Source organism: Glycine max, chromosome 20 (genome assembly GCF_000004515.6).
Source record: "Glycine max cultivar Williams 82 chromosome 20, Glycine_max_v4.0, whole genome shotgun sequence".
NCBI lineage: Eukaryota > Viridiplantae > Streptophyta > Magnoliopsida > Fabales > Fabaceae > Glycine > Glycine max.
Window position 1 is genome coordinate 42,099,355 of NC_038256.2, and position 24,360 is coordinate 42,123,714.

Here is a 24,360-nt window from a genome sequence, read left to right on the forward strand (position 1 = left end):
ATACTTTAAACGTAAAGGTTTCGTATTTAAATTATTGGTGGCATACAGTATAACAATGGTCACGTGGATTGACATGGTGGTTGGGAAGGGGACTTAAGGATGAAGGGATAACGAGAAAAATAAATAAAATTAAGGATTCAAATCTTCTCACTCACAAATGAGTTTACCTTCCAATTCTATTGTTTGATTATGATAATTAACAATACGAGAATAAATGACGACGTTATGACGGATGAGTCACCCACAGATGATTCAAACATATTTATCAAATATATGAATTATTTTTTGAGTTAATAATTTATGTATTCATAATGTAAATTTGTTTACATCATCGTCTAATAAAAACATTGTTATATTGTTGATTGTTTTATTTTTTAATTAATTATTTTAAAATTTATATTTATCATGTTATATTTTTATTGAAAAATAATATAAAATATTTTACATTAACAATACATAAAAATTAAATTCACAAAATTTAATTTTAACTTGTGTGTCCATGTAATTAAAAAATTTGTTAAACTTGTAAGCCAAATTTCCACATGATGTGAACATATGCTGATTAAGGATTAAATGTTCTCTTAGTCTTATATTTTACTTTATTTCTTATTTATTATAATTTAAAAATGTTTTTAATTTTTTTTATCTAGTTTTTGTCGTCAAAGATGAGTCATCATAATTGATGTGATTAATGGTTTGTTGCTTAAAAATAAACAAATATATAATTTATAGGATCATAAAAATTACTAAACAGGATGATCAATGAACACATAATTATTTTAATTTAATCAATAATATTGAGTTTTTAGTATAGAAATGTATTGAATCCTTAATGAATAACTTATTACCCATATTGGTCTTACAATATTTGTAAAGTTTGTCTATAGTAGACGATATATGTGTTTTAAAAAAATATTATCAATGTAAAAATTTTCATTTTTAACTAATAAATAATTATTGTAGGGGTGATTTTTAAGATAATTATTATAAAAATTAATAAATTTATTATAATTTGATGTCAGAGCATAACATATTTTCTTATATACTAATAATATAATTTTGTTTACACAATCATCTAATCATAATTTATCATGTGTGATAAGTCGATTAATTTTTTAAATAATTATTTTAATATAATTCAAACAATAATTTATGATTAAATGGTAATATAGAACTTAGAGCACAAATAATAAACTCTTTTACATAACCAAAATTTCTTTTATTTTAATTTATAATCTTTTATTTTTATCTTTGGATTGATTGAATTTCAATAGTTCTTTTAAAAAAATTGTCAATAGTTATAAATAAATTTATATCACTATTTAAGTTGTTCGTTGTAAATTTAAAATATAATTGTTATACTTAAAGGTTATTTATTATGAATTTTAACTATAATTTATTTTATATATTGAAAAATATTAATTTATGATTTTTTCATTATATAGAAGCAGCCATTTATTTTGTGTAAAGATATTAGTTTTAACTATTTTTTTGAGAATAAAAATATAAAGGAAGAAAACTTTTTTATATAAAAATGAAGTGTAAGAAAATAGAAAAGAAGAAGGTAAGATATAATTCCTAAAATTTGACTATTTGTTTGAAAAGATGAATGAAAAAAAGAAATGTTTTTATTGTGAGTTCAAAAAAATAAACTTTCCCCCAAAATTCACATAAAATGTAAGATTTATTTTAATTTCTTAAAATATGAAATAATGTTCTAATAATATAAAAAGTTAAAAATTAATAAATATGTTAATAATAGTAGAAAAAAATTAAGAAAAAAAAAATAAACGATTAATTTTAAAAACATTAAAAATAACTTATAAGTATAATATAACTTATTGACAAATTTAATATTATTAACTAAATTAATTTTTTTCAAGAGTATGAATTAGTTGAAAGAATATTATATATAAAAATGGAGGTAATATGAAATATTTTTTTAATTAATTAATTATTTTTCATAAATTCAAATAAATAATTTTTTCCATTTAAAAAGATATTTTTTATTTATTGTTTATTTTCTTTATTTCACTCTAATGCCAAACCTTAACCAACACAACAGTAACACAAATCTTGAATCTTTTTGAATTTGATGTAGTGTGATGTGACGTGTGACTTGTGAGGGAGATCTCAATTCAAAAATTGGCGTTGTGTCCACGCTCCCGAAAGTAACGTGGCTAAGAAAAACGTAAATACCAATATACCATCCCCGTCCCAAGTGACGAAAACCAAATATAAAAGAAAAATCCAAAAAACAAAAATCTCCTCCCCCCCTCTCTCTGTGTTGTGTTTTTTAAGCGAAGTTAAAAAGCCTTTTGCACCCTCATTCACCGTTTTTCTTCCCCCGCTTCCCTCTCGCCCTCACACGAAAAAACCAAAAATACAAAAAACCACCGAACACAAACACTCACACTCTCTCTCACTTCTTTCTCTCTCAAGAATTCGGCGGAGATCGATAGGGTCGGGACGCGCGGATTGTAGATTGCAAAATGTCGGAGGAAGAGAAGTTGCTGAAGGAGGCGAAGAAACTGCCATGGGAGGATCGCCTCTTCCACAAGAATTGGAAGGTGCGCAACGAGGCGAACATCGATTTGGCTTCGCTCTGCGACTCCATCACCGATCCCAAGGACTCTCGCATCCGCGAATTCGGTCGGTGTTTTTTTTTTTTTTTTTATAAATTTTCTCTTCGCCTAGGGTTTTCGCGTTTTCCGATTCGCTCCCTGATCTCCGTGTGGCGGATCTGGATGCGGTTTTCTTCCGAGTTGTTACTTGTTATGGTACATTTTCGTTTGGTGGATCTTGATTCGTGGTTTTGTTTTTCTGTTTTTTTCTTTTTTGAATTTGGCAGGTCATTTTTTCAGGAAGACGGTGACGGATTCGAATGCGCCGGTGCAAGAGAAGGCGCTCGATGCATTGATTGCGTACTTGCGAGCTGCCGATGCCGACGCCGCGAGGTGAGGATTTTGTTTCGTTGCCTTTCGAATTGGATTGCATGTTTTGTTTTGAGGAAGTTACCGTTCTTTAATGAATTTGAATTTGAATTTGGGAGTAGGTACGGGAAAGAGGTTTGTGATGCAGTTGTGGCGAAATGTCTGACAGGGAGGCCGAAGACGGTGGAGAAGGCTCAGGCAGTGTTTTTGCTATGGATTGAATTAGAGGCCGTGGATGCGTTTCTGGTACTGTTCTTTTGCGTATTTGGTTTCTTTGCTATTTAATGTCTTTGGTGATTGCTGAATAGTGATTGCTCATGCGTTTTGTTTCAGTAGTGAGGTTTGTACTGTTTATCTCGTTAATTTTAATTTATGTTGGCAGTGGTTGCGAACATAAAAAAAACTTCTAGCAGTTTAATTACAATGCCAGTTTTTGGTCTGTTTTTCCAGTTATGTGCATGCTGAATTGTATCATGGTTGTTTGCTGTTAGTTATATCATACATGGGCAGATAAAGTTAAATGCTGATAGGTATCAATATTGCCTCTTAGTTTGTTAGGCAGTGAAGAGATCAACTTTAATTTGCGTTCGCCTATATGATTCTTTCGAAATTTGTCTTTCTTTGGGGCCGCTGGGAATGGAAAACTCTCCCTCTATCACCCAATTATTAGTTTAGATTACAATGTTTAACACAAAGGGTTTTAGTTATAGTATTTTTAGAAATTATATTCTTGATGTTTTCTTTCACTTATGATTGAATGAATGATTTATCTCAGGTTTTTTCTTTTATTTATAGACCCTAGAAACTAGAAAGGCAAATATTTGCTGTCCTCGTCTTGAAGACAACAGAGGGATGGTTTAATCATCCATGGGTTACTTGTCCAGTTATCCCTGTCCTAAGAATGAGTGTTAGACGGTGTTTTGATATATGCAAGAAGTGTCAACTAATGATAGGAAAAACCTTTTTGATAAAAATATATATTTAGGGATCCATTTCTGCGTATGCTTTCATGGTTTGATCCTGCATACTATTTTTTATTTCAATTGTCCTTGTTTTCCATTTTCTTTATTACTGATTCAGAATATGCATTACGTGGAGAATTCTCTTTAGGTTTTATAAGTCAATAACAGTGCATCTACTAGTCATTTTTTTTCTTTCGTTTCTGTTTCTTCCTCAAGGCAGTTGGTAATGACTTTAGTATGCAAATGTTGGTAATATTTTAATTTTGAATCTTTATTAATTTCTATTAAAAGTATTTTATTAAGGGTATGGTACATGTAAAAAAGTGTCAATAATAATAAAAGCCTTTTTAATGCAACTATATATTTTATGGGTACATATATATGTTTTAATATTTAATATTTGCAATGTTCAATCCCCAAAACCATTGATTTCAAATAGGCTTGTTTTCCATTTTCTGTGTTTTTGGTTCAAAATGTGGCGAATTCTTTGGGGTTTACGCATCAATAACTAAATGTCTACTAGTCATTTCCTTTTCTGTTATTTTCTCAAGGTTTTTGGTTATTTTAGGATGCAATGGAGAAAGCGATAAAAAACAAAGTTGCTAAAGCGGTGGTACCTGCAATAGATGTTATGTTTCAAGCTTTAAGGTTTGGAATCTCTTTGATGCAACATATATAATACTTGTCTCTTTTTTTTTTTTTTATGAATCTTATACAATTATTATTTTTTATGCTGCTAGTGATTTTGGTGCAAAAATTGTGCCCCCAAAAAGAATTTTGAAGATGCTTCCAGAACTCTTTGATCATCAAGATCAAAATGTTCGTGCATCCTCTAAAGGGTTGACTCTTGAACTTTGCCGTTGGATTGGTAAAGATAGTGTAAAATCAATTTTGTTTGAGAAAATGAGAGACACAATGGTAAGCTAAATTAGTTGTCTATTTTTGTAGTTGTTCTGATTTGTTATGTTCTCCTCCATATGGAAATCTTAGAGTACCTTTTTCCCCATTTCTGTAGAAAAAAGAGCTAGAGGCAGAGCTTGTAAATGTTACAGGAACAGCAAAGCCAACCCGTAAAATAAGGTGGATGCTGATTTTGATGGTTTTGAATTTTCCCATCCCAAGTATTCAATACAAGGATCGGGTCTTTTGTATACTCACTGCAGCATGCATGTAGCTGCAACTTATGTGCATCCATATTCTTTTTACTTCTTCCTTTTATTTTGTAATTATTTTGAATTTGATCCCATTTATTGTTCTTAGTATTTTGAATTTGTCTTTTTTGTAAAAGTTGTCTGTTCGTGTTTTTATCCCTTAAATTGTTTTTGGAATGTTTGTTTGAAATTTCAGATTTGTGCATTCAGGTGTTATATTGCCTCCCCAAGTTCCCATTTTTCTGTTAACGTTCAGAACCTTGAAACAATTTCTAACTAAAGAGCTTAACCTATAGATATATTATTCTTTTTCCTTTTTGCAAGTGCTAATTGATTTGTTGAAGAGTGAATAACGGGGGACATAAGTTCAGAGGCCATATATGTGTGTGTGCATAAATTTTATACCATCATAAATATAGAGGTCATAGATGCTAAAATATTCCTCAAAGAAATTGAATAATTGAATGTTGGGAAAGTTAATATCATGAGCAAACAATTCAGAGAGGCATATTCAAGTCCTGCCAAGCATTTTTATAAATATAATGTTTTTTCTGAGGTCAAATGACATAATTCTAGGTGGTAGTTCCAGATTCCAACATGCTTAGTAAGGTTTTATTTTAGTAACAAAAGAAGGCATTAGCCACTGGACTGTGACCAACTTTTAGCAAACACAGCTGATGCTTACACCAGTCGTGTGAATCTTTCTTAGCTCAATATGTTGATGTAAATCAGTGTATGGACATTACCATTTTATTCTATCATGTCGTAGATCTGAGCAAGATAAGGAACCTGAACAGGAAGCTGTGTCAGAGGTTGTGGGTCCTGGCCCTTCTGAAGAATCTGGGAATGATGGTATGTAAGATTTAGTATCTGGAGTATGTTTTTCTTTTTCTCAGACATGTTAACATGTCTTTCCCTTGTAGTACTAATATTCTCATTTTTCAAATACTTTGATTATCAGCTCCTCAAGAAATCGACGAATATGAACTTGTTGATCCTGTTGATATATTGATTCCTTTGGAGAAGTCAGGATTTTGGGATGGAGTTGTTAGTTTTCTGCCCCATTTCTCGGATTGTACTCAGTAACTAATGCACCTTTATTTTAGCTATATGAGTTTGAATCTGTCTTGTTAATATTCAGAAAGCTACCAAATGGTCTGAACGGAAGGAGGCTGTTGCTGAGCTAACAAAGCTTGCATCAACTAAAAGAATTTCTCCTGGTGATTTCTCTGAAGTTTGTCGGACCTTAAAAAAGGTATATTATGTGCATGTTAGAAATGATGTGACTTGGCCTTGCCTTTTGTTAATAAAGCTCTGACATTGTTTAGATCTATATGTTTCCACTCAAATGTTGTGTCTGTTTAGACTTGGGATATATCTTGTGTTGATGATTAGGTGATGTTGATGAGTTATTTTTCTTATTGGCAAAATACCCTGGGTCTGGTTTGTTAGTTTTGCCACTGACATGACTTTAAAAGGATTAGAGCATAATAATTTTCCATTTAAGTCTTGTTACTGGGACATATTTTCTTTAATCTCGTTGTATTTAGGTAGTGTAGAGTTACTCCCTCTATTATTTTGTGCCCCTTTTCTTTCCAACTTCTTCCTGTTTATTGCTGGGCTATTTCTTCTGGAGCTTCTCCCTGTAAGGGTTATGTTTAGACATGCTTCTGGAGCTTCTCCCTGTAAGGGTTATATTTAGACTTGCTTATGTAAGTGTTTAGTTTAAGAAAGAAAGTGAAAGGAAAAGAATGAGAAAGGAAGAAAAAGAATGGAAAGTGAGATGATTTTATGAGTTATTTGCTAGGAATGAATTAATGAAAATGAAAGTAAACAAAGTTAAATTTATGTATAGAATGACATAAATATCCCCACTAAAGAAAAAGAAATATACAAAAATAATACTCCCTCCGTTCCTTTTTATGTGTAGAAACCAAGAAAGATAATAAATTTTCTTGATTATAATAAAATAGTCATGGGATTTCCTTTTTATCCCTTTTTCATCTCACTCCACAATAAATGCATGTGTAAAGATAATTAAATATTAGAAAACAATTAAGGGTATAATTAATAAAAAAATAATTAATGTGATCTTGAACTTTGCAAATGACAGATACATAGAAACAAAATTTTTCTGAAATTTCTACACTTAAAAAGAAACAGAGGGAGTACTATTTTAGTCATTTTACTTATAAGACAAGACTTCTCCTTTTCTATCCATTTTAAGAAGAAAGCTAGATATGTGGGCCCTGCATGTTTTTCAATCCTTCCTTCCCATTTTTAGGAACCAAAAGAAAACAGTTCATTTTCTTATCTTTCCTTCTCTCCCCATTCCTTCCTTCTCCTTTCTTGAGTACCAAACAGAGCATAAATGTATTTTATCCCAGTATCACACTATGATTATGACTATATTGTAAAGGAAAAAGGTTTGCTTATCCATGAAATTGGTTGTGGCACATTTTGTTCCTTTCTTACTCAGATGTTTAATTGTTTATGCGAATCATTGGCCATTTGCATGATCTTGAACATAGTTAACATTTTGTGTTTTGGTATCTTCTTTGTTACTGATGTATTTTAGGCTGACTAAAGTTTAACTAGTAGTTTTTGCTTGCAGCTTATTACAGATGTGAATATTGCTGTTGCAGTTGAAGCTGTCCAGGCTATTGGCAATCTTGCTCGTGGATTAAGAACTCATTTTTCTTCGAGTTCTCGTTTTTTATTGCCTGTTTTACTTGTAAGTACTATTCAGCAGCCACATGTCTAAGGGGTTAACAATTGAATGCATTTTACTGTGGGGTCTATTAACTTTATATGTCTTATTTGGTTATGTGTTACATGCAACAGTGTTAATTAACATGTCTTTCTTCCATGCAATCAAGTCATTCTCTGTTTTAAAATGGTTGGTCAACTGAAATGGGTTTGAGAGAGTATGGTATTTCTCATTTTGAACTGCTCATCACCTGCATTTCCCTTTTTGTTGTGGTGTTTTAGAAGCAATTGATTTTGGTTTTGAGAAAGTTGATTGTCTTCTGTATTGATTCTTGAATGCCTTTAGAGGTGTTGATATAGAGTTTAGGTGGGAAAGAGAAAGAAACAGAAAGTTAGTTAGAGGTAGTTACAATCCAGGTATTTATAGACTTCTATACAACTGAACTAACTATAACTAACTCTAACAGAAAGCTAACTAACTGATCCTATTGAGGTGTAGTTAGAAAAGCCCTTGTACTCCCTGAATTACTAACTAACACGAAATGGGTGCTGTTAGCAAAAGCTAACATCCCTTACAGTAGTATTCGTTACAGAATGGGTGCTGTTAACAAAGGCTAACAGTCCTTAGACAAAATACAAAACTGTTTTCACAGTTATACATTGACATATACTGATAGACAGAAATTCTTAACAGGAGAATTATGCTTCTAGTTTTCATGGAAATTCTTGTTAAGTAAATTGTGAATTGTTTTTGTGTCATAAAATAATAATTTACTGTTCTTCATATATTTCTTGCTTAATATCTTTCTTCTTGAATGAATAGGAAAAATTGAAGGAGAAAAAACCTGCTTTGGCTGAGGCATTGACGCAGACTCTTCAAGCGATGCACAAAGCTGGATGCATCAGCCTTATAGATATTGTTGAAGGCAGGTTCCCCTCCTTGTTTTTTTTACTGAATTTTATAGTAGTCTTCTATATCAAAGGATACAGGTTAAAGGATTTAATCACTGGATTTAAAGAATCTTAGAATCTACAGCATTCTTTTTTCTTATAGTCCCACCTTCCCATGGCGTTGCCCTGTTTGATGTTTTTCCTGGTGAAGTTTATTAGTTCCCAATCTGAAGATTATAATCCTACATCTCTAAGTCATTTCCCTTTGTATCCTCAGCAAGACATGATGCAAACTCCTTCTATGATTCCCTGCTGTTATTTGGTCATAGATTTATATTGGTTCTTTAATTACTTGTGTGAAACACTCATTGATTTTAATTTGCATTTCAAGTTTTTCTTTGTATTTCTCTGTACGTTTTCCCTAAATTTAATGTATCATTGCTTGTCATTAGTGTTTTATGTTTGCTTCTTGTTGAGTGTATTATATTTAATCTGTTGCAGATGTTAAGACAGCCACAAAAAACAAAGTCCCTCTTGTGCGATCGTTAACGTTGACCTGGGTGACTTTTTGTATTGAAACAAGTAACAAGGGTGTTATTATGAAGGTGCACAAGGATTATGTGCCAATCTGTATGGAGGTCAGTTTGTTCTTGCTGTTTAATTTTGTTTAGTAAACATGCTTTGTTTTTCCTGGTGGAATTTAAAAGCGATTTACTTTTTATTTAAATATCAGTTTGATCCCCTTCTTTCCTTGATGTTAGGACCACTCAGAACTTGATTCAATAAACTGTTGGGTTACAGTTGTGTTTATTTGCCCCATGTATAGTCTTCAAGTTCTGAGCTGTAGTTTATTATAGGATACTATTTATTTCAATTGTGTTTCTTTAAAAAGTACATTGTAGATGTTTGACTCGTGCTTATTTATTCACCTTTTGAAAATGCTAAAATTTGGATATTGCAGTGCCTAAATGACGGTACTCCTGAAGTCAGGGATGCTGCCTTTTCAGCATTGGCAGGAATAGCTAAGGTAAAACTTGTTACAACTACATCTGCTTGCGTGCTTGTGAATGTGCTTTTGCTGTTGAGATTTTGAGCATCATATTGTTCACTCTGTTATAGTCAGTTGGCATGAGACCTCTGGAGAGGTCGCTGGAGAAACTTGATGATGTTAGAAGAAAGAAGCTTTCGGAAATGATTTCAGGTTCTGAAGATGCTGTGCCTGGGGCTTCTTCTGCAGGTTTGTATTCTTTTTTAATAGAAAAATATTATTAGATGTGAAGGAGAGAATGAATTTTAGAACAAACTTTCCCCTGTAAGAAGAGGCTTAACAGATAGGGCTTGCTCAAGTACCTCAAGATAATCCCCCCCAGCACAGCAGCCCAAAGAAACTATCTATACCTTAGTGCCTTCCAATGAAATTTTTTTTTGAGCCTCTTCAATTGAGTTGGAATTTAAAACTTGAATTATACTGATTTATTATCATTATTTATTTGCACTCTGCCCTTCCCATCTTTGAGTACTGTGAAAATTTTGCCAATGATGTGCATTTTTCCAAATGTAGATACTCATCCATCTTTAACTATTTCAATCTGCGATGCACGTGGCTGATTCCTTTCTCAGTTTCTCAAATTAGGGGGTTGAGTTTTGCAGTTGGATTGAACTTCACCTACCTTCTTAAATCTTAACAACCTTGTTTGCATTTCAAATTTAGGCTTACTAGTGTATTTGCACATGCCTTTGAACTTCTTTAACTATTTCAATCTGTGATGCACATAGCCGATTTCTTTCTCAAAGTAGTGGGTGGAGTTTTGCAGCTGGATTGAATTTCACCTGCCTTCTTAAATGTTAACAACCTTATATGCTTTTCAAATTTAGGTTTACTGGTGTATGCGCCCATATCTTTGAACATATGTTGTTTCTCTATTGTGGCACCAACCTATTTAAAATTGGATCAGATTGACCATTGATTATAATAATTATCGGTCATAAATTTCCATTGATTTGGATACAACCCATTAAATCTGATCATGGTTAATCAGATAATAAAATTCCTACTATCATGCTGATCATTGCTTTTTGAATTATGCCTCAACCAGACATTGAATTTCTATAAATATGCTGGGCAACACTCAAATTGTCAGTTACACTGTTTTGAATTTTCCCAAATCTTGCATGAGCATGTTTCCACCTTAGTTTGATTGTCTCTCTAAATTGTGATTTGATTAATTTTAAATGTGTAAACTTGATTTTTTTATTCTGACACTTGATAATGATGTTCCAGCTTCTGTGCAAAATACACGTGTAAGTGCATCTTCTGCGGAGGTGGGTTTAATTTTCTTTAATTTAGTTTAGTTTGACTAATCTTCAGTTTCATTTCTTTAATGTGTTGCACATAGAGTTGGTTGACTATTTTTGTTGGATCATATGTAGTTTGTTAGTTCTCCTCTGTCAAGTTTCCCTTTCTTTCTTTGATCATTATCATTATCAAATGGGAATATGAATGCTACATTGCTAATGGATTTTGGACAGGAATTTGAGAACCATGTTAAAGATGGAGATAATAAAATTTATGAATGTTTTAATTTTAAAGTTGAAAGTATATATTGGAGACCAACATTTACTTTTCACTTGATTTGCATACAGTCCTCTGAAAGTGCATTTGTCAAAAGGTCAGCTGCAGGCATGCTTAGTGGAAAGAGACCTGTTCAGTCAGTTGTAAGATTGCATCTTCTTGCTTGTAAAATTAACATATGGTATTATTTTTTATGCATGCGAGTTGATATGTACAATAATTTGCACATTCCAGCCTGTTGCTAAGAAAGGGGGGGTTGTAAAGTCGGGGACAAACAAAAAAACAGATGGAGTTCCACAAGTGAAGGCTTCAAAATCTGTTGAACCACCTGAGGATGTTGAGGTAAATTGATATCTGTTTTTCTTCTCTGATCTGAATCTGCCATCACAGATTCTGTGAGAACTAATGATACAATCTTTGTGTATGTAACATTATGCAGCCTACTGAGATGAGTCTTGAAGAGATTGAAAGCCGAATAGGTTCTCTTATACAGTCGGATACTATCACTCAATTAAAAAGTGCTGTGTGGAAGGAGCGTCTAGAAGGTTGGTAGTCTCCTGTCTGTTGTGACTTAAATGAGGTGGATAGGTAGCCTGGTGGAGGATTTAACCTCCAAATCATGACTACATAGTCTACATGCCCAAGTCCATTTTTTGTTTGTTTATGCTTTTCTTTTGAATAGCTTGGCCAATCTTATAGGTACTTCTCAGGTCTTTTGATGAAGTTGTTTTCCAAGTTGGATACTAGAGAATGCTTATTGGGAAAAACCCAAGTCCCACATCGGCTAGAGATAGTGCCAAAATAGATATATAAGTGGGGGGCAACCCTCATCCTGTGAGTTAGCTTTTGGGGTTGAGTTAGGTCCAAATCCACATTCTAAGAATGCTGGTGCATTTGTTTATATGTATTTCAAGCTTGTTTTTCCTTGTATTGTAAATTGAGTTTTTATATTTTAGTGTATAGTATAATTGTTGCTTTTTTGGGGGTTCTTCTCGGTATATTGAAATTGGTCATTCCATATTCACACTTCAATAGAATTTTATCTTGGGATATATTTTGAAATTGGGCCTGCTAAACCCAGTGGTCAAATGTGATGGGGTTACAGATGATGAGATGTAGTCTGTTTTATTTCTAATTTTCCCGTGATGTCTTTTGGACATGCTTGACAAGTAAGGTTGCTGAAGTTAGATTTCTGCAGCCATTTCTTCACTGAAACAGCAAGTAGAAGGCTTACAGGACCTTGACCAATCAGTAGAAATTTTGATTCGTTTAGTCTGCACTTTACCTGGATGGAGTGAGAAAAATGTTCAGGTTCAAAGATATTTTCTTTTGGGTTTTAAAATGATTTGTAGGAAGGATATTATAAATGTGATCTAATGCTTGTAATTTTCTTGTTCAGGTTCAGCAGCAGGTTATTGAAGTTATCACTCATATAGGTTCAACTGCAACTAAATTTCCAAAGAAGTGTGTAGTACTTTGCCTTTCAGGTGGGTAATTTAGCTATTGCCAATAATAATCACTATCGTAAAATGGAATCTTTGTGATATGTTTACTATTTTTCTTGGTGTCAATGATATGCTTACTTTATGAATGACTAGTCTGATTTATATCTTGTTTCTCATTGGTAGGACTAAGTGAACGTGTAGCAGATATTAAGACACGTGCTCATGCTATGAAATGCCTGAGTACTTTGTCTGAAGCAGTCGGTCCAGGATTCATTTTTGAAAGAGTAAGTATGGTTGCCCTTTATTAGCAAATCTTCTAATTGTTAGGGATAACCGCACAAGTGCAACCTAGCTTGTGTTGTGAATCGTTAAAATCTATGCCCTGGGAAGGACATGCTTGATATTTTATTTTTGTTGGAAGAGTCATATGGTAAAATTATGATTATTTAGCTACTCATTTTGTGTTGTCACTGTTTTAAATAATTGAATTGCATTTCCACTGTTGAATGTCATTTTTTTGCACTGTTTTTGATTATCCATTGCTAACTATCTGAAGATTATGAGGTGGAAACTTGCCTCAAATCTATGTGGCTTTGAAAAAGATGGTTGGCATAACAAACATATTGTAGCATATACATTTTTATTTAATAAGTTTTTGGCTATTTATATAATCAGGTAAATTGTATATTTCATTGTAGAATCATAATTTCTTACTAAAATTAGTGAGTAAAAAAAATCTTTTTATGAAACTTGACAAAAAGTTCGTCAGGGTAAAAAATAATATAGCGGTAATATTTTTTTGGATATTCTGTGTTTGTGATTTTGTAGCATAATCAAAATAGTAATTGGGCTTAGCTGAATAAAAGTTCTAAAATAGGCTTTGTGTAAGTGTTTAAATTTTGTAGGTAATTCCTGCTATTAGGTTAATGCCTATGTTGGAATTCATATAAAATTCAGGTTGTACCTTTTGGCTGTATAATATTTTTGTTTATCTTTATGTATTATCAAATAATGTTTGAAAAACTCTAAATTTTACTGTAGCTTTACAAGATCTTGAAGGAGCATAAGAATCCTAAGGTTCTTAGTGAGGGAATTTTGTGGATGGTTTCTGCTGTTGAAGATTTTGGTGTCTCACATATAAAGCTTAAGGTGCATTATCTGAATTTACATATTTTTAAGATATTTTATTTTTGTATTTTTTATTACATTTTTTGTTGGAAGTTTCTATGGTTTAATGTAAATCCTGTTTTGCAGGATTTAATTGATTTTCTTAAAGAGATTGGGCTGCAGTCAAGTAATGCTGCTACTAGAAATGCATCAATTAAGTTCTTGGGTGTTCTGCATAGATTTGTTGGTCCAGGTCACTTTGCGTTAACTATCAAATTTTGATTTCTCTCAATTTGTTTTTCAAGGCTCTAAGGTTTTTCTCCTTGCAGACATTAAAGGGTTTCTTACTGATGTAAAACCTGCACTGCTCAGTGCCCTGGATACGGAGTATGAGAAGAATCCATTTGAGGTATGTTATGTTTGATGAGGTTAGTTCTATGCAGGGTTTTAAATAGTGGTGTAGCAGAGTGGAGCGGCTCCGGCCCACTATGGGGGCTTCTGTAGCGGAGCAGTTCATGTAGCGTCCATAGCGGGCGCTATGCGTTGATTCCAAAAAATCCCTCTGAATAGAGACATTAGGCTTTTCTGGAGGGCTATTTGTGGGATTTTAATTTCCTAAAATGATATCTGTAGATGTAGTGAAAATGATAAAGAAGACTTGGATTTAGAAGATGATGATGGCTGATGATATATAATTCCTATCTAGGAAGCTTGTATTTAACATTTGTTGGTATTTACTTGTATGTTTTGTGCAAGACGCCTAGACTTTTTGTTGTAAATTATGAATGTCATTAATTTTTGTCATTTTTGAGAATTTATATGCACACAGTATACATTATATAAACTATAAAAAATTTCAAAATATCAGCTATCCCGCTATATGCAATCCCACTATAGCATTTTTTGAGTCAGCCGTTACACTCTGCTATCCGAGATTTAAAACATTGGTTCTATGTAGTATCATGATTTCCTAATGCCGTCATTTTATTGTATTTTGTTTTCTCCTGCTTCAGGGAGCATCTGCAGTTACCAAGAGAACTGTCAGGGCATCAGACTCATCTTCGACTGCCGTTGCTGGGGGACTGGATAGCTTGCCTCGTGAAGACATCAGTGGAAAAATCACACCAACTCTTCTGAAGAGCTTGGAAAGCCCTGATTGGAAGGTTTGGTTGATAAGAGCTAGCAATTTGCTTTTAATTTTTGTATTTAAGGTTGCTTTGAGCTTTCAGTATTTGAGGAAGTATATTATTGTGCTATTGCTTTTAATGCTTCTGTGCATTACTTACTATAGGTTCGTATGGAGTCTGTTGATGCTGTAAACAAAATATTGGAAGAGGCTAATAAGCGCATTCAAGCAACTGGAACTGGTACTCCATTAGCATGTTGTTTTATTTTTTATTTTTTTTAACCATATGATCTCTCTCTACTCTCCCCTTTCATTAACTTCCTCCCGAAATGGATAAGTTGCATGTTTATCTTTTAGTAATTATTCTAGTTAATTATTTTGTTTATTGTAAAATTTGTCAGTCTTTGTATTTGTTAATTGTTCCTACCTGTTCTATTACCAGGTGAGTTGTTTGGGGCTCTTAGGGGACGACTTGTTGATAGCAACAAAAACATTGTCATGGCTTCCTTGACAACAATTGGCAATGTTGCATCTGCAATGGGGCAAGCTGTAGAGAAGGCAAGCAAGGTAAGAGGATTCTGTTCTGTTTTTGTATTTTTTTCCCATTTGGTACTGTTTTGCCGTTTTCTATTTGAATATTTCTTGAAATGGTTTGTTGCAGGGTATTCTGTCTGATGTATTGAAATGTCTTGGTGACAACAAGAAGCACATGAGAGAATGTGTGCTGAATACATTAGACGCTTGGCTGGCTGCTGTTCATCTGGATAAAATGGTCTGTGTTCTGTGCTGATCCTGTGTTCTGTCATTCTTTTGTCTTGGTATATGTGTCCTGAGCATGGTTTTACTGTAGGTTTCATATATTGCAATTGCTTTGATGGACTCTAAACTTGGCGCTGAAGGGCGTAAAGATCTTTTTGATTGGTTATCAAAGCAACTTTCTGAGTTAAGTAGTTTTGCTGAGGCTGCACAACTGCTGAAGCCTGCCTCTTCTGCAATGACAGTATGATCTGGTTACTCTGAATTCTGCTTTTTCATTTTTTATGCCATTTATCAAATTAGTTCTAATGCACACTATTCTTGGAACAAAATGTATGATGGCTTCTTCTTAGGATAAATCTTCCGATGTTCGCAAGGCATCAGAGGCTTGTATTAATGAGATACTGAGAGTTAGTGGACATGAAATGGTATGTGCATAAGAAAAATGCTGGTTTCTTCCCTTGTTTCCTTAATATTCTTGTAATATCAAGCATCTTGGAATTGTTTACTTATTTTTAGATTGAAAAGATGGTTAAAGATATTCATGGACCAGCACTGACACTAGTTCTTGAGAAGTTGAAACCATATGGAGCTTTTCAAGGCACGTTCTTTGGTTCATTCTTCTTTGCGAATTTTGGTGAATTTGTGCTAATATATCTTCTCTTAACTCCTCATATATTTTTGGTCTTTAGAGTCATTTGAGTCAGGTAGGGCAGTTTCAGTGGGTGCAACATCAAAAGCAAAGGCCGGGAAATCAACTGCCAATGGTGTTTCAAAACATGGAAATAGAGCTGTATCTTCTGTATGTTGATTTTTCTTTGATTATGTACTTTTAGATTTGTTTTGATTTCTAACTATTTGTTTCATCATCTCAAAAGAGAGTTGTGGCAACAAAGGGCACCAAGTCTGAATCAATATCTGTTCAAGATATAGCGGTCCAGTCTCAGGCCTTGTTAAATATCAAGGATTCAAATAAGGTATTGTTGGCTGAACTGGAGTAATACCAAACGTTGTTTAAAATCTTACAAATATGTGGTTGGACTGTCATTTGGATTGTCTTACATGCAGGAAGATCGAGAGAGAATGGTGGTTCGAAGGTTTAAGTTTGAGGATCCACGTATTGAGCAAATTCAAGATCTTGAGGTGGGAATGCTTGTTTGAGGAATAATCATGCATAACTTGAACTATCTATAACTATTGAATTATAATAAATGTGCCTGCAATTTGCAGAATGATATGATGAAGTATTTCAGAGAGGATTTACATAGGAGACTCTTAAGTGCAGATTTTAAGAAGCAAGTTGATGGACTTGAAATGCTGCAGAAGGTGTTGTTCTTTTAACATTTTGAATTACATTCTTTTGAAGCGTTGAGTGCACTAGAACTTGTATAAACTGCTATTGCACATTTCAGGCACTTCCATCCATTGCTAAGGAAGTTATAGAAGTTTTGGACATTCTTCTGAGGTGGTTTGTGTTACAGTTCTGCAAATCAAACACAACATGTCTATTGAAGGTTCAATTTATTTTTGTTTTTGTTGTGATTTCATTTCAGTTTTCTTCTTTTCCTTTCCTTCCTTGTTATGGAGATGTATGCTGTTAGTCTTAACTTTATTCAATTTAATTGCTTAGGTGCTGGAATTTCTTCCTGAACTTCTTGACACTTTGAAGGATGAGGGGTACTCTTTGACAGAATCTGAAGTGGCAGTGTTTCTTCCATGCTTAGTAGAGAAGGTTTGTATTAGCAACTATAATATTTGTGGCACCTGAGGATGTTATTTTTCCGGTGAATCTTTCTGATTTTTAGTTGATTTCAGCAAATTTTTGGTTTGACTAGTGTGTACTTCCTTGGGTGTTACAGATGAGGAAGTCACATTTAATTTCTTATTTTAATGTTGCAGTTAGGGCATAACATTGAGAAAGTACGAGAGAAAATGCGGGAGCTCACCAAACAATTTGTTGCCATATATTCTGCGTCTAAATGTTTCCCTTATATATTAGAGGGTTTGCGCTCGAAGAATAACCGAACTCGAATTGAATGTGCTGATCTTGTTGGATTTATTATTGATCATCATGGTGCAGAGGTATTGTTACTAATGCTTTATAATGAATTTTTTTTTTCTATTCAGTAGTTTCCTTGCATAATTACTCCTGGCATTATGTGGACAGATTAGTGGGCAGCTAAAATCATTGCAAATTGTTGCAAGTTTGACTGCAGAACGGGATGGTGAAACTAGGAAAGCTGCATTAAATGCACTAGCTACTGGTTATAAAATTCTAGGTATGCCATAAACTGTAAAACTCTTTCTGTTTTTCAATGAAGGAAACTTGTTCAAAAAAAGTACTTCTGTTGTATTTTGTTGAATTGGGTTGTATTTTTGCATTACTTTGTAAATTGCAAGAGGTCAATGTCCTTTTCTATGGATGAACTGATCCACTTTCTTTTCCCCTTGAGGAATTTAGATGCTAAATTTTGCTTACCTTTCTTCATTCCTCCTGGCCTGGCATAGTTATTTTCCTTCTTTAAACTTGCTATGCAGGTGAGGACATATGGAGATATGTTGGGAAGCTAACTGATGCTCAGAAGAGCATGTTAGATGATAGATTCAAGTGGAAGGTCAGTACATGCTTGTTTATTTATCCTTTTGATATACTGAAATCTTGAGATTTTGGCTGTGTAATTTACTAGGTCCGGGAGATGGAAAAGAAGAAGGAAGGAAAGCCTGGTGAAGCAAGGGCCAATTTAAGGCGCTCAGTCAGGGAAAATGGGTGTGTCTTTTCTTTCCAATTTGTTCTGTATTTATGCTTTGCAGTTAATGCATTAAAAATTTCCTTCTAATTTGTACTATGATCTTTTGATCCTGATTATCATATATAAAATGAAAACAAACATGACTGAATCCCTTTTTTTGACATTTGTTTACCGTTAGCATATTAACTAATTTTATCTTTTAAATAAGGATGTAAGCCCTATTTGATGTAAGCATGAAATAGTTTTTTTGACATTTTTCTTTCCTATTTGATGTAAGCATAAAATATCTTTTAACTGATGCCCTATTTGAAGATGCATTTTGATTGTTGAGATTTAAGAATTGTAGTATGAAATTTTTTTTTATTGAATTGGTAATGGAAAGAGAGTAATTTTTGAAAAAAGACTGAGCCAGTTACTAGATGTCTGGATGTGTGAATATGGAGAATTAAGTGTATATTATAAATTGTTCAATTTGTGATTTACGATGCTTAATTAGTAATTCCATCTGTCACTTGAGTGATTTATTGCACCTAAGTTGAAAATATTTTTTTTGTTCCTTCTCTCTTTTTTTTTTCTCTCTATAACTTCTCTTGTTTTGATGGCGCCATATATTGGGATGTCATTAAGGCTGGAGGTTGAACCTTAAAAATCCCTAAATAATACTTGGGTGCAGTTCTTTAGGTGCTTTTTAGTACTATTTGCTAATCAAAATTGGAGTTACACATTGGTCATTAGCACCAACCTACAATACGAATCCTTATTGTGCATTATTGACACAACTCTATTTTAAGTGGGGATCAATATCAAAAGCACTTGAAATGAATTGTACCTAAGTTTTTTGTCCAAATCTTTTTGCTTAGGTGAAGAGTTTGTTTTTTGTGTAGATTGTCAAATATAAAAAAAGTTTAATATAGATAATAGTGAATGTGTTATTACTTCCATTACCAGGTCTGATGTCGCAGAACAAAGTGGAGAAATGGCTAGATCTCTTACTGGTCCAATGTTGAGGTATGGTAAAGTTTTATTGAAATTCATTCATTTTTGGTCCTGATTAAAGTGAATTTTATCTCCCTAAATTGCATAACTCCCATTCTTTTATTATTCCTTATTATGCTTGTTGATGTCAGGAAAAATTATGCTCAACCTGATAGTAACATTGATAGACAGTTGATGCCCCATCCTATGACTGTTGCTAGTGGCCCCACAGATTGGAATGAAGCACTCGATATTATTTCTTTTGGTTCTCCTGAGCAGGTGACTAGAATGGCTGATAGTTAAAACTTACTAATTTTTCTGATTTGTATATAGATATATCTTGAGATTTTTCCCCTATTCTCTTTTTGGTTTTTGAAAATGGAGGTTGAACTTTGATTTTCAAAATGTTTTTTTTTTTGGTGCAGTCTGTTGATGGAATGAAAGTTGTTTGTCATGAGTTAGCTCAGGCCACTAGTGATCCTGAAGGAAGTGCTATGGATGAACTTGTGAAAGATGCAGATAGGCTAGTTTCATGCCTTGCAAATAAGGTGAGATAGTTTTCTAAAGTGCTTCCCTCATTTGGAGAAATATCTAAGTATTAACGTTTCTCCCATTATTTTGAAATAGGTTGCAAGAACTTTTGACTTCAGTTTGACTGGTGGTGCCTCATCACGATCTTGTAAATATGTGCTGAACACTCTCATGCAGGTAAATTTCCTCTTTTTTTTTTGTGGGGCATTTCGGTATCATCTGATGTCTTTAATAACTTTCTAATTGCTATTTTTTTTGTTCTTTACAGACTTTTCAGAATAAAAGATTAGCGCATGCAGTAAAGGAGAGCACACTTGACAGTCTCATTACTGAGCTTCTTCTGTGGCTCTTGGATGATAGGGTTCCTCATATGGATGATGGAAGCCAATTGTTGAAAGCTTTAAATGTGTTGATGCTTAAGATTTTGGTTAGGAAGTCTTTCTCTGCCCTCCCCCTCTATTTTCTGTTGAACTGAAACTTCAGGCATTTGGCAGATGTAGGATAATATGGAGAAAAACATTATGATGCAGCTATTTAGTAACTAGTGTTTGTCAATACAGGATAATGCTGATCGGACTTCATCCTTTGTTGTCTTAATCAATCTTTTACGGCCACTAGATTCATCCAGGTGGCCTTCACCAGCATTAAATGAGTCACTTGCTTCCAGAAATCAGAAGTTCTCTGATCTAGTCGTGAAATGCCTTATCAAGCTTACAAAGGTAACTTGTGCAGCCATCAGTAAAATCTTGAAGGATATAAGATAAAGATAAAATTAACTATTTTTATTTTTTAAAATATTATTGGACTGGATGTAATATATCCCATAAACCAATAGTTGCTGGATCAGAGATAATTGATTATTTGTGCTGGACTCAAATTTATCTATCTAATTGTGTTTATGTATGGGTGGCCTTTTGGTCATTTTCTGTATGATTTATGCTTATTGAAGGGATGATTTATCAGTTCACAACCAATGCAACAAATCGCTTTCTTATTACTCGTCCCACTCCCCTCCTCCTTTTTGCTTGTATTCCCATTCTCAAATTCAGGCACACTGTTTCTTATTTGCACACTGTTTACACAATTGCTATAATATTTAATGGATATGATAAATTAGAAGTTTAGTTGGTGGATGATTATAATAATGGGCCAGAATATATAACATATCTATTAGATATTCAATTAATTAATCCATTGTTAACTTTATTTTTCATTGTCAAGAAGCAGAGTTGAAATTGCCAAATTCTATCTTGATATGTTTTGTTCATTAAAATTTTGTTCAGTATTAACATTTATTTTTTTGTGCTTGCAGGTTCTTCAGAGCACTATCTATGATGTTGACCTTGATCGCATACTTCAAAGCATCCATTTGTACCTGCAAGACTTGGGAATGGAGGAAATTAGGAGAAGGTATATATAACTTTGTTGGATAGAGTTACTACTCTCCTTTTTTTAAAAAAAAAAAAACTCGAATCACTTATTTTCTATTGTTTTATTTGTATAGGGCTGGTGCTGATGACAAACCTTTACGAATGGTAAAAACTGTACTGCATGAACTTGTCAAGCTTCGTGGTGCAGCAATAAAGGGTCATCTTTCAATGGTTCCTATCGATGCTAAACCTCAACCCATCATCCTTGCCTACATTGAACTTAATCTTGAGGTATACATTGAAACAGATTAATTTATTTTAAGGTGGTAGTAGACTTATTTATACGGTATTTATTCTCACTTTTGTATTTTAGACTTTGGCTGCTGCAAGAATGTTGACTGCATCTGGTCCTGGGGGACAAAACCATTGGGGTGATTCAGCAACCAATAATTCAGCCTCGGGCACCCATTCAGCTGATGCCCAGTTAAAGGTATCATTATGCTTTATTTCTCCGTATTTTGGTGGGTACTACAGATATATCCATTGTTGTTAAACTCAAGATTCTACATAGGACTGTGACTTAGATCGTATAATCCTACCTAAAATTCAAAATTATATACACGTTAAAAAAGCAACATAAGAAAGAAAATAACCTCTAATTCACAACATTGAACAAACTTAAATTGAAAAATCATAATCACAATAATTCATAAGATCCAAATACAGTATTTAGAAAACACACAATTCAACATAAGTTCATAATATTTTCAAAAAACATAAGTAGAGCCAGTTGTTTACAGTTTGCAATTCGTTGAGCCAAAGAAGAGACACAGTTGGTGGTGCAGGCTGGAGGTGGGTTGGTTGCAGTTGCCATCAGCAGAGTGAACTTTGGATTGCAGATGAAGTGGAGGAGAGACGGAGTTGCAGATGAAGGAGAAAAGGAAATTTAGGGTTTTTAAAAACTGGGTCAAAAGGTGCTCTGACCAGGAAACCTTTGTCTGCTTGCCTTGCAGGGATCGATGGTCCCATTAACTCTACGCTAATCTCACTCACCAACGATCCCACAAGCAGTCACCACAGAAGAGGCTAAACTCAGGATCTTACAATCCTATGATTTAATTTGCAATCCTAATAACAATTGATACATAATTTATTTTGTTTTTATTTGTGTTATTATTTACTAATATTCTATTTTACTGCAACTTCAAAGGCTATTTGCCCTTGACTCTGTTTCTGTCCTCAAATTAAATTTCAGCAAGAGCTGGCTGCTATATTTAAGAAGATTGGGGAGAAGCAAACTTGCACAATTGGTCTATATGAACTATATCGTATTACCCAATTGTACCCAAAGGTAAGAATTAATGGTGTATTTGATTGGGGGAAAAGAAAATAAAAGGGAAAGGAAACACATAGTGATGTATTTTCTTGTTTGGTTGGTAAGAAAGTGGAAGGAAAAGGGAGAGAAAAATTGACTTCTAGAAACAAATTAAAATTTTTCCTTCCTTGCACTTTTCCTTTAATTTCTAAATTTTCTCTCCTTCCTTGATTTTCTTCCACCGCATGGAACACAAACACATCCTAAGTATTTATTTCAAGTTTCATGTTAATATTTAGATAAGATGTAAGGATTTTAATAAAACCTTAAGCCTGTATCATTTTTGCTCATTTGATTAAGGTTCTGGTGCTTTATCTTAGGTTGACATATTTGCTCAGCTTCAAAATGCTAGTGAGGCATTTCGCACCTACATTAGAGATGGTCTTGCTCAGGTTGAGTTAATTTACTTGTACTAACACATGTTCTTAATTGGATTTTGCATTTTGTATTTCTACCAGCGATTGGGAGTAGTAGAATTGAGTATTTGACAATTGGCAATTGATTTTTGACATTTTTGCAGATGGAGAAGAATGCTGCAGCTGGAAGAACTCCTTCAAGTTTACCGATGCCTACCCCTCCACCGGCATCTTTAAATATATCTTCTCCGGATTTTGCACCTCTCTCACCTGTAAACACAAATCCACTGGGTGATGCTAAATTAAATGTGAAACCTGATCCGACAAATTTTAATTTACCCCCATCATCATACAATGAGGAGAATAGGGCCGTGAATGCCATTACTTCTAGAGCATTAAATTCTGACTATACATTAGGTGACCAAAGAAATGATAGATTTATGACAGGAGGTATGGTAACATAATTCTATTTGTTTTTTATACCTATTTTTAAGTTTAAAATAAAGAATGTTGACTTGGAGAAGTTGCATATGAACTGCAGTAACCAGTGGAACATTGGATGCAATCAGAGAGAGGATGAAGAGCATGCAATTAGCAGCTGCTGCTGGGAGTACAGAATCTGGTGGTAGGCACTTAACAAGTGCAAATGACAACTTGAATCATGGACTTCCTCCTCCTAGCCAGATTCCTCATGCATCAGAGCATGTTGGTACTGAGAATACAATGCACGGTGGGGTACTTCCTATGGATGAGAAAGCATTGTCTGGGCTTCAAGCACGGATGGAAAGATTGAAAAGTGGATCTCTTGAACCTCTGTAAAGGTAAAGAGAAAAAATTCCTTACTATAGTCAGAGACATTATTCCCATTGATGCAGTGGCATACAAGCATGTCGTGGTCATAATTTTCAATACGGGTGGGTATAGATGAGAAATATGTATAATAATCAATCGAAGCTATTATCGCCTGCAAACTATGGAACTGTGACGTTGCAGAGCGTCGGAGGATTAGTTGCTGTCCGGTTATCACACTTGCAATTATTTCACCTCATGATTTGCCCTCTTGGCCGTTGTATATTGTAGTGGAGCTGTGTCTTTGTAACATGAATTATGTAGGTGCGTCAATTAAATGCAATTTTACAAAGTCATTTGTTAGTGATGCTGAGCAGCTGTGCTTGGTGTTGTCACATTAGCTTGTTTCAGGAAATTTTGACAGTGGTATTTCAATTTTTATCATGCAAATCTTTATAGGACACCATGTTCAATGTCCTGGAATTTGGTCTTCCATGATTTGGCTTGGCATATTTTCACTTCAGAAATCAATATATTCCCTCAATACTGTATCTAGTTGAAG

The 24,360-nt window shown here is 33.7% G+C and overlaps 1 protein-coding gene across 3 annotated transcripts; it reads left to right on the forward strand.

The window, feature by feature from the left end:
- The first annotated feature begins 2,235 nt into the window (after nucleotides 1–2,235).
- Nucleotides 2,236–24,281, forward strand: LOC100778670 (protein MOR1). 3 transcript variants are annotated; one of them, XM_006606205.3, is made up of 54 exons: nucleotides 2,239–2,652; nucleotides 2,852–2,957; nucleotides 3,056–3,179; nucleotides 4,464–4,543; nucleotides 4,636–4,813; nucleotides 4,911–4,975; nucleotides 5,816–5,898; nucleotides 6,008–6,093; nucleotides 6,188–6,301; nucleotides 7,661–7,780; nucleotides 8,579–8,681; nucleotides 9,148–9,284; nucleotides 9,608–9,673; nucleotides 9,766–9,883; nucleotides 10,928–10,968; nucleotides 11,290–11,361; nucleotides 11,453–11,560; nucleotides 11,658–11,763; nucleotides 12,417–12,529; nucleotides 12,618–12,705; nucleotides 12,847–12,947; nucleotides 13,705–13,812; nucleotides 13,918–14,023; nucleotides 14,100–14,179; nucleotides 14,784–14,933; nucleotides 15,062–15,137; nucleotides 15,339–15,463; nucleotides 15,558–15,668; nucleotides 15,747–15,896; nucleotides 16,006–16,080; nucleotides 16,172–16,253; nucleotides 16,345–16,454; nucleotides 16,531–16,629; nucleotides 16,721–16,795; nucleotides 16,883–16,978; nucleotides 17,065–17,166; nucleotides 17,283–17,384; nucleotides 17,552–17,734; nucleotides 17,820–17,931; nucleotides 18,191–18,267; nucleotides 18,340–18,419; nucleotides 19,351–19,410; nucleotides 19,530–19,656; nucleotides 19,803–19,925; nucleotides 20,005–20,085; nucleotides 20,177–20,335; nucleotides 20,469–20,627; nucleotides 21,221–21,318; nucleotides 21,413–21,569; nucleotides 21,652–21,768; nucleotides 22,534–22,629; nucleotides 22,974–23,045; nucleotides 23,174–23,459; nucleotides 23,551–24,281. In XM_006606205.3, exons 1-54 carry the CDS (start codon nucleotides 2,493–2,495, stop codon nucleotides 23,826–23,828), a joined length of 6,081 nt encoding a protein of 2,026 aa, XP_006606268.1. In that variant the 5' UTR covers nucleotides 2,239–2,492; the 3' UTR covers nucleotides 23,829–24,281. The 3 variants fall into 3 exon arrangements, with proteins under 3 accessions (XP_014628109.1, XP_014628108.1, XP_006606268.1); XM_014772623.3 differs by lacking the exons at nucleotides 22,534–22,629; nucleotides 22,974–23,045; nucleotides 23,174–23,459; nucleotides 23,551–24,281 and adding an exon at nucleotides 22,079–22,497 and having other exon boundaries at nucleotides 2,236–2,652; XM_014772622.3 differs by lacking the exons at nucleotides 22,534–22,629; nucleotides 22,974–23,045; nucleotides 23,174–23,459; nucleotides 23,551–24,281 and adding an exon at nucleotides 22,292–22,496 and having other exon boundaries at nucleotides 2,236–2,652.
- The last annotated feature ends 79 nt before the right edge of the window (nucleotides 24,282–24,360 follow it).

Bases quoted from the DNA above. Each gene is read 5' to 3' on its own strand.
- LOC100778670 (XM_006606205.3), top strand. From the start codon at position 2,493: ATGTCGGAGGAAGAGAAGTTGCTGAAGGAGGCGAAGAAACTGCCATGG. The intron at 4,544-4,635 runs GTTTGGAATCTC...TTATGCTGCTAG, and splicing joins GTTATGTTTCAAGCTTTAAG to TGATTTTGGTGCAAAAATTG. The intron at 14,024-14,099 runs GTCACTTTGCGT...TTCTCCTTGCAG, and splicing joins GCATAGATTTGTTGGTCCAG to ACATTAAAGGGTTTCTTACT.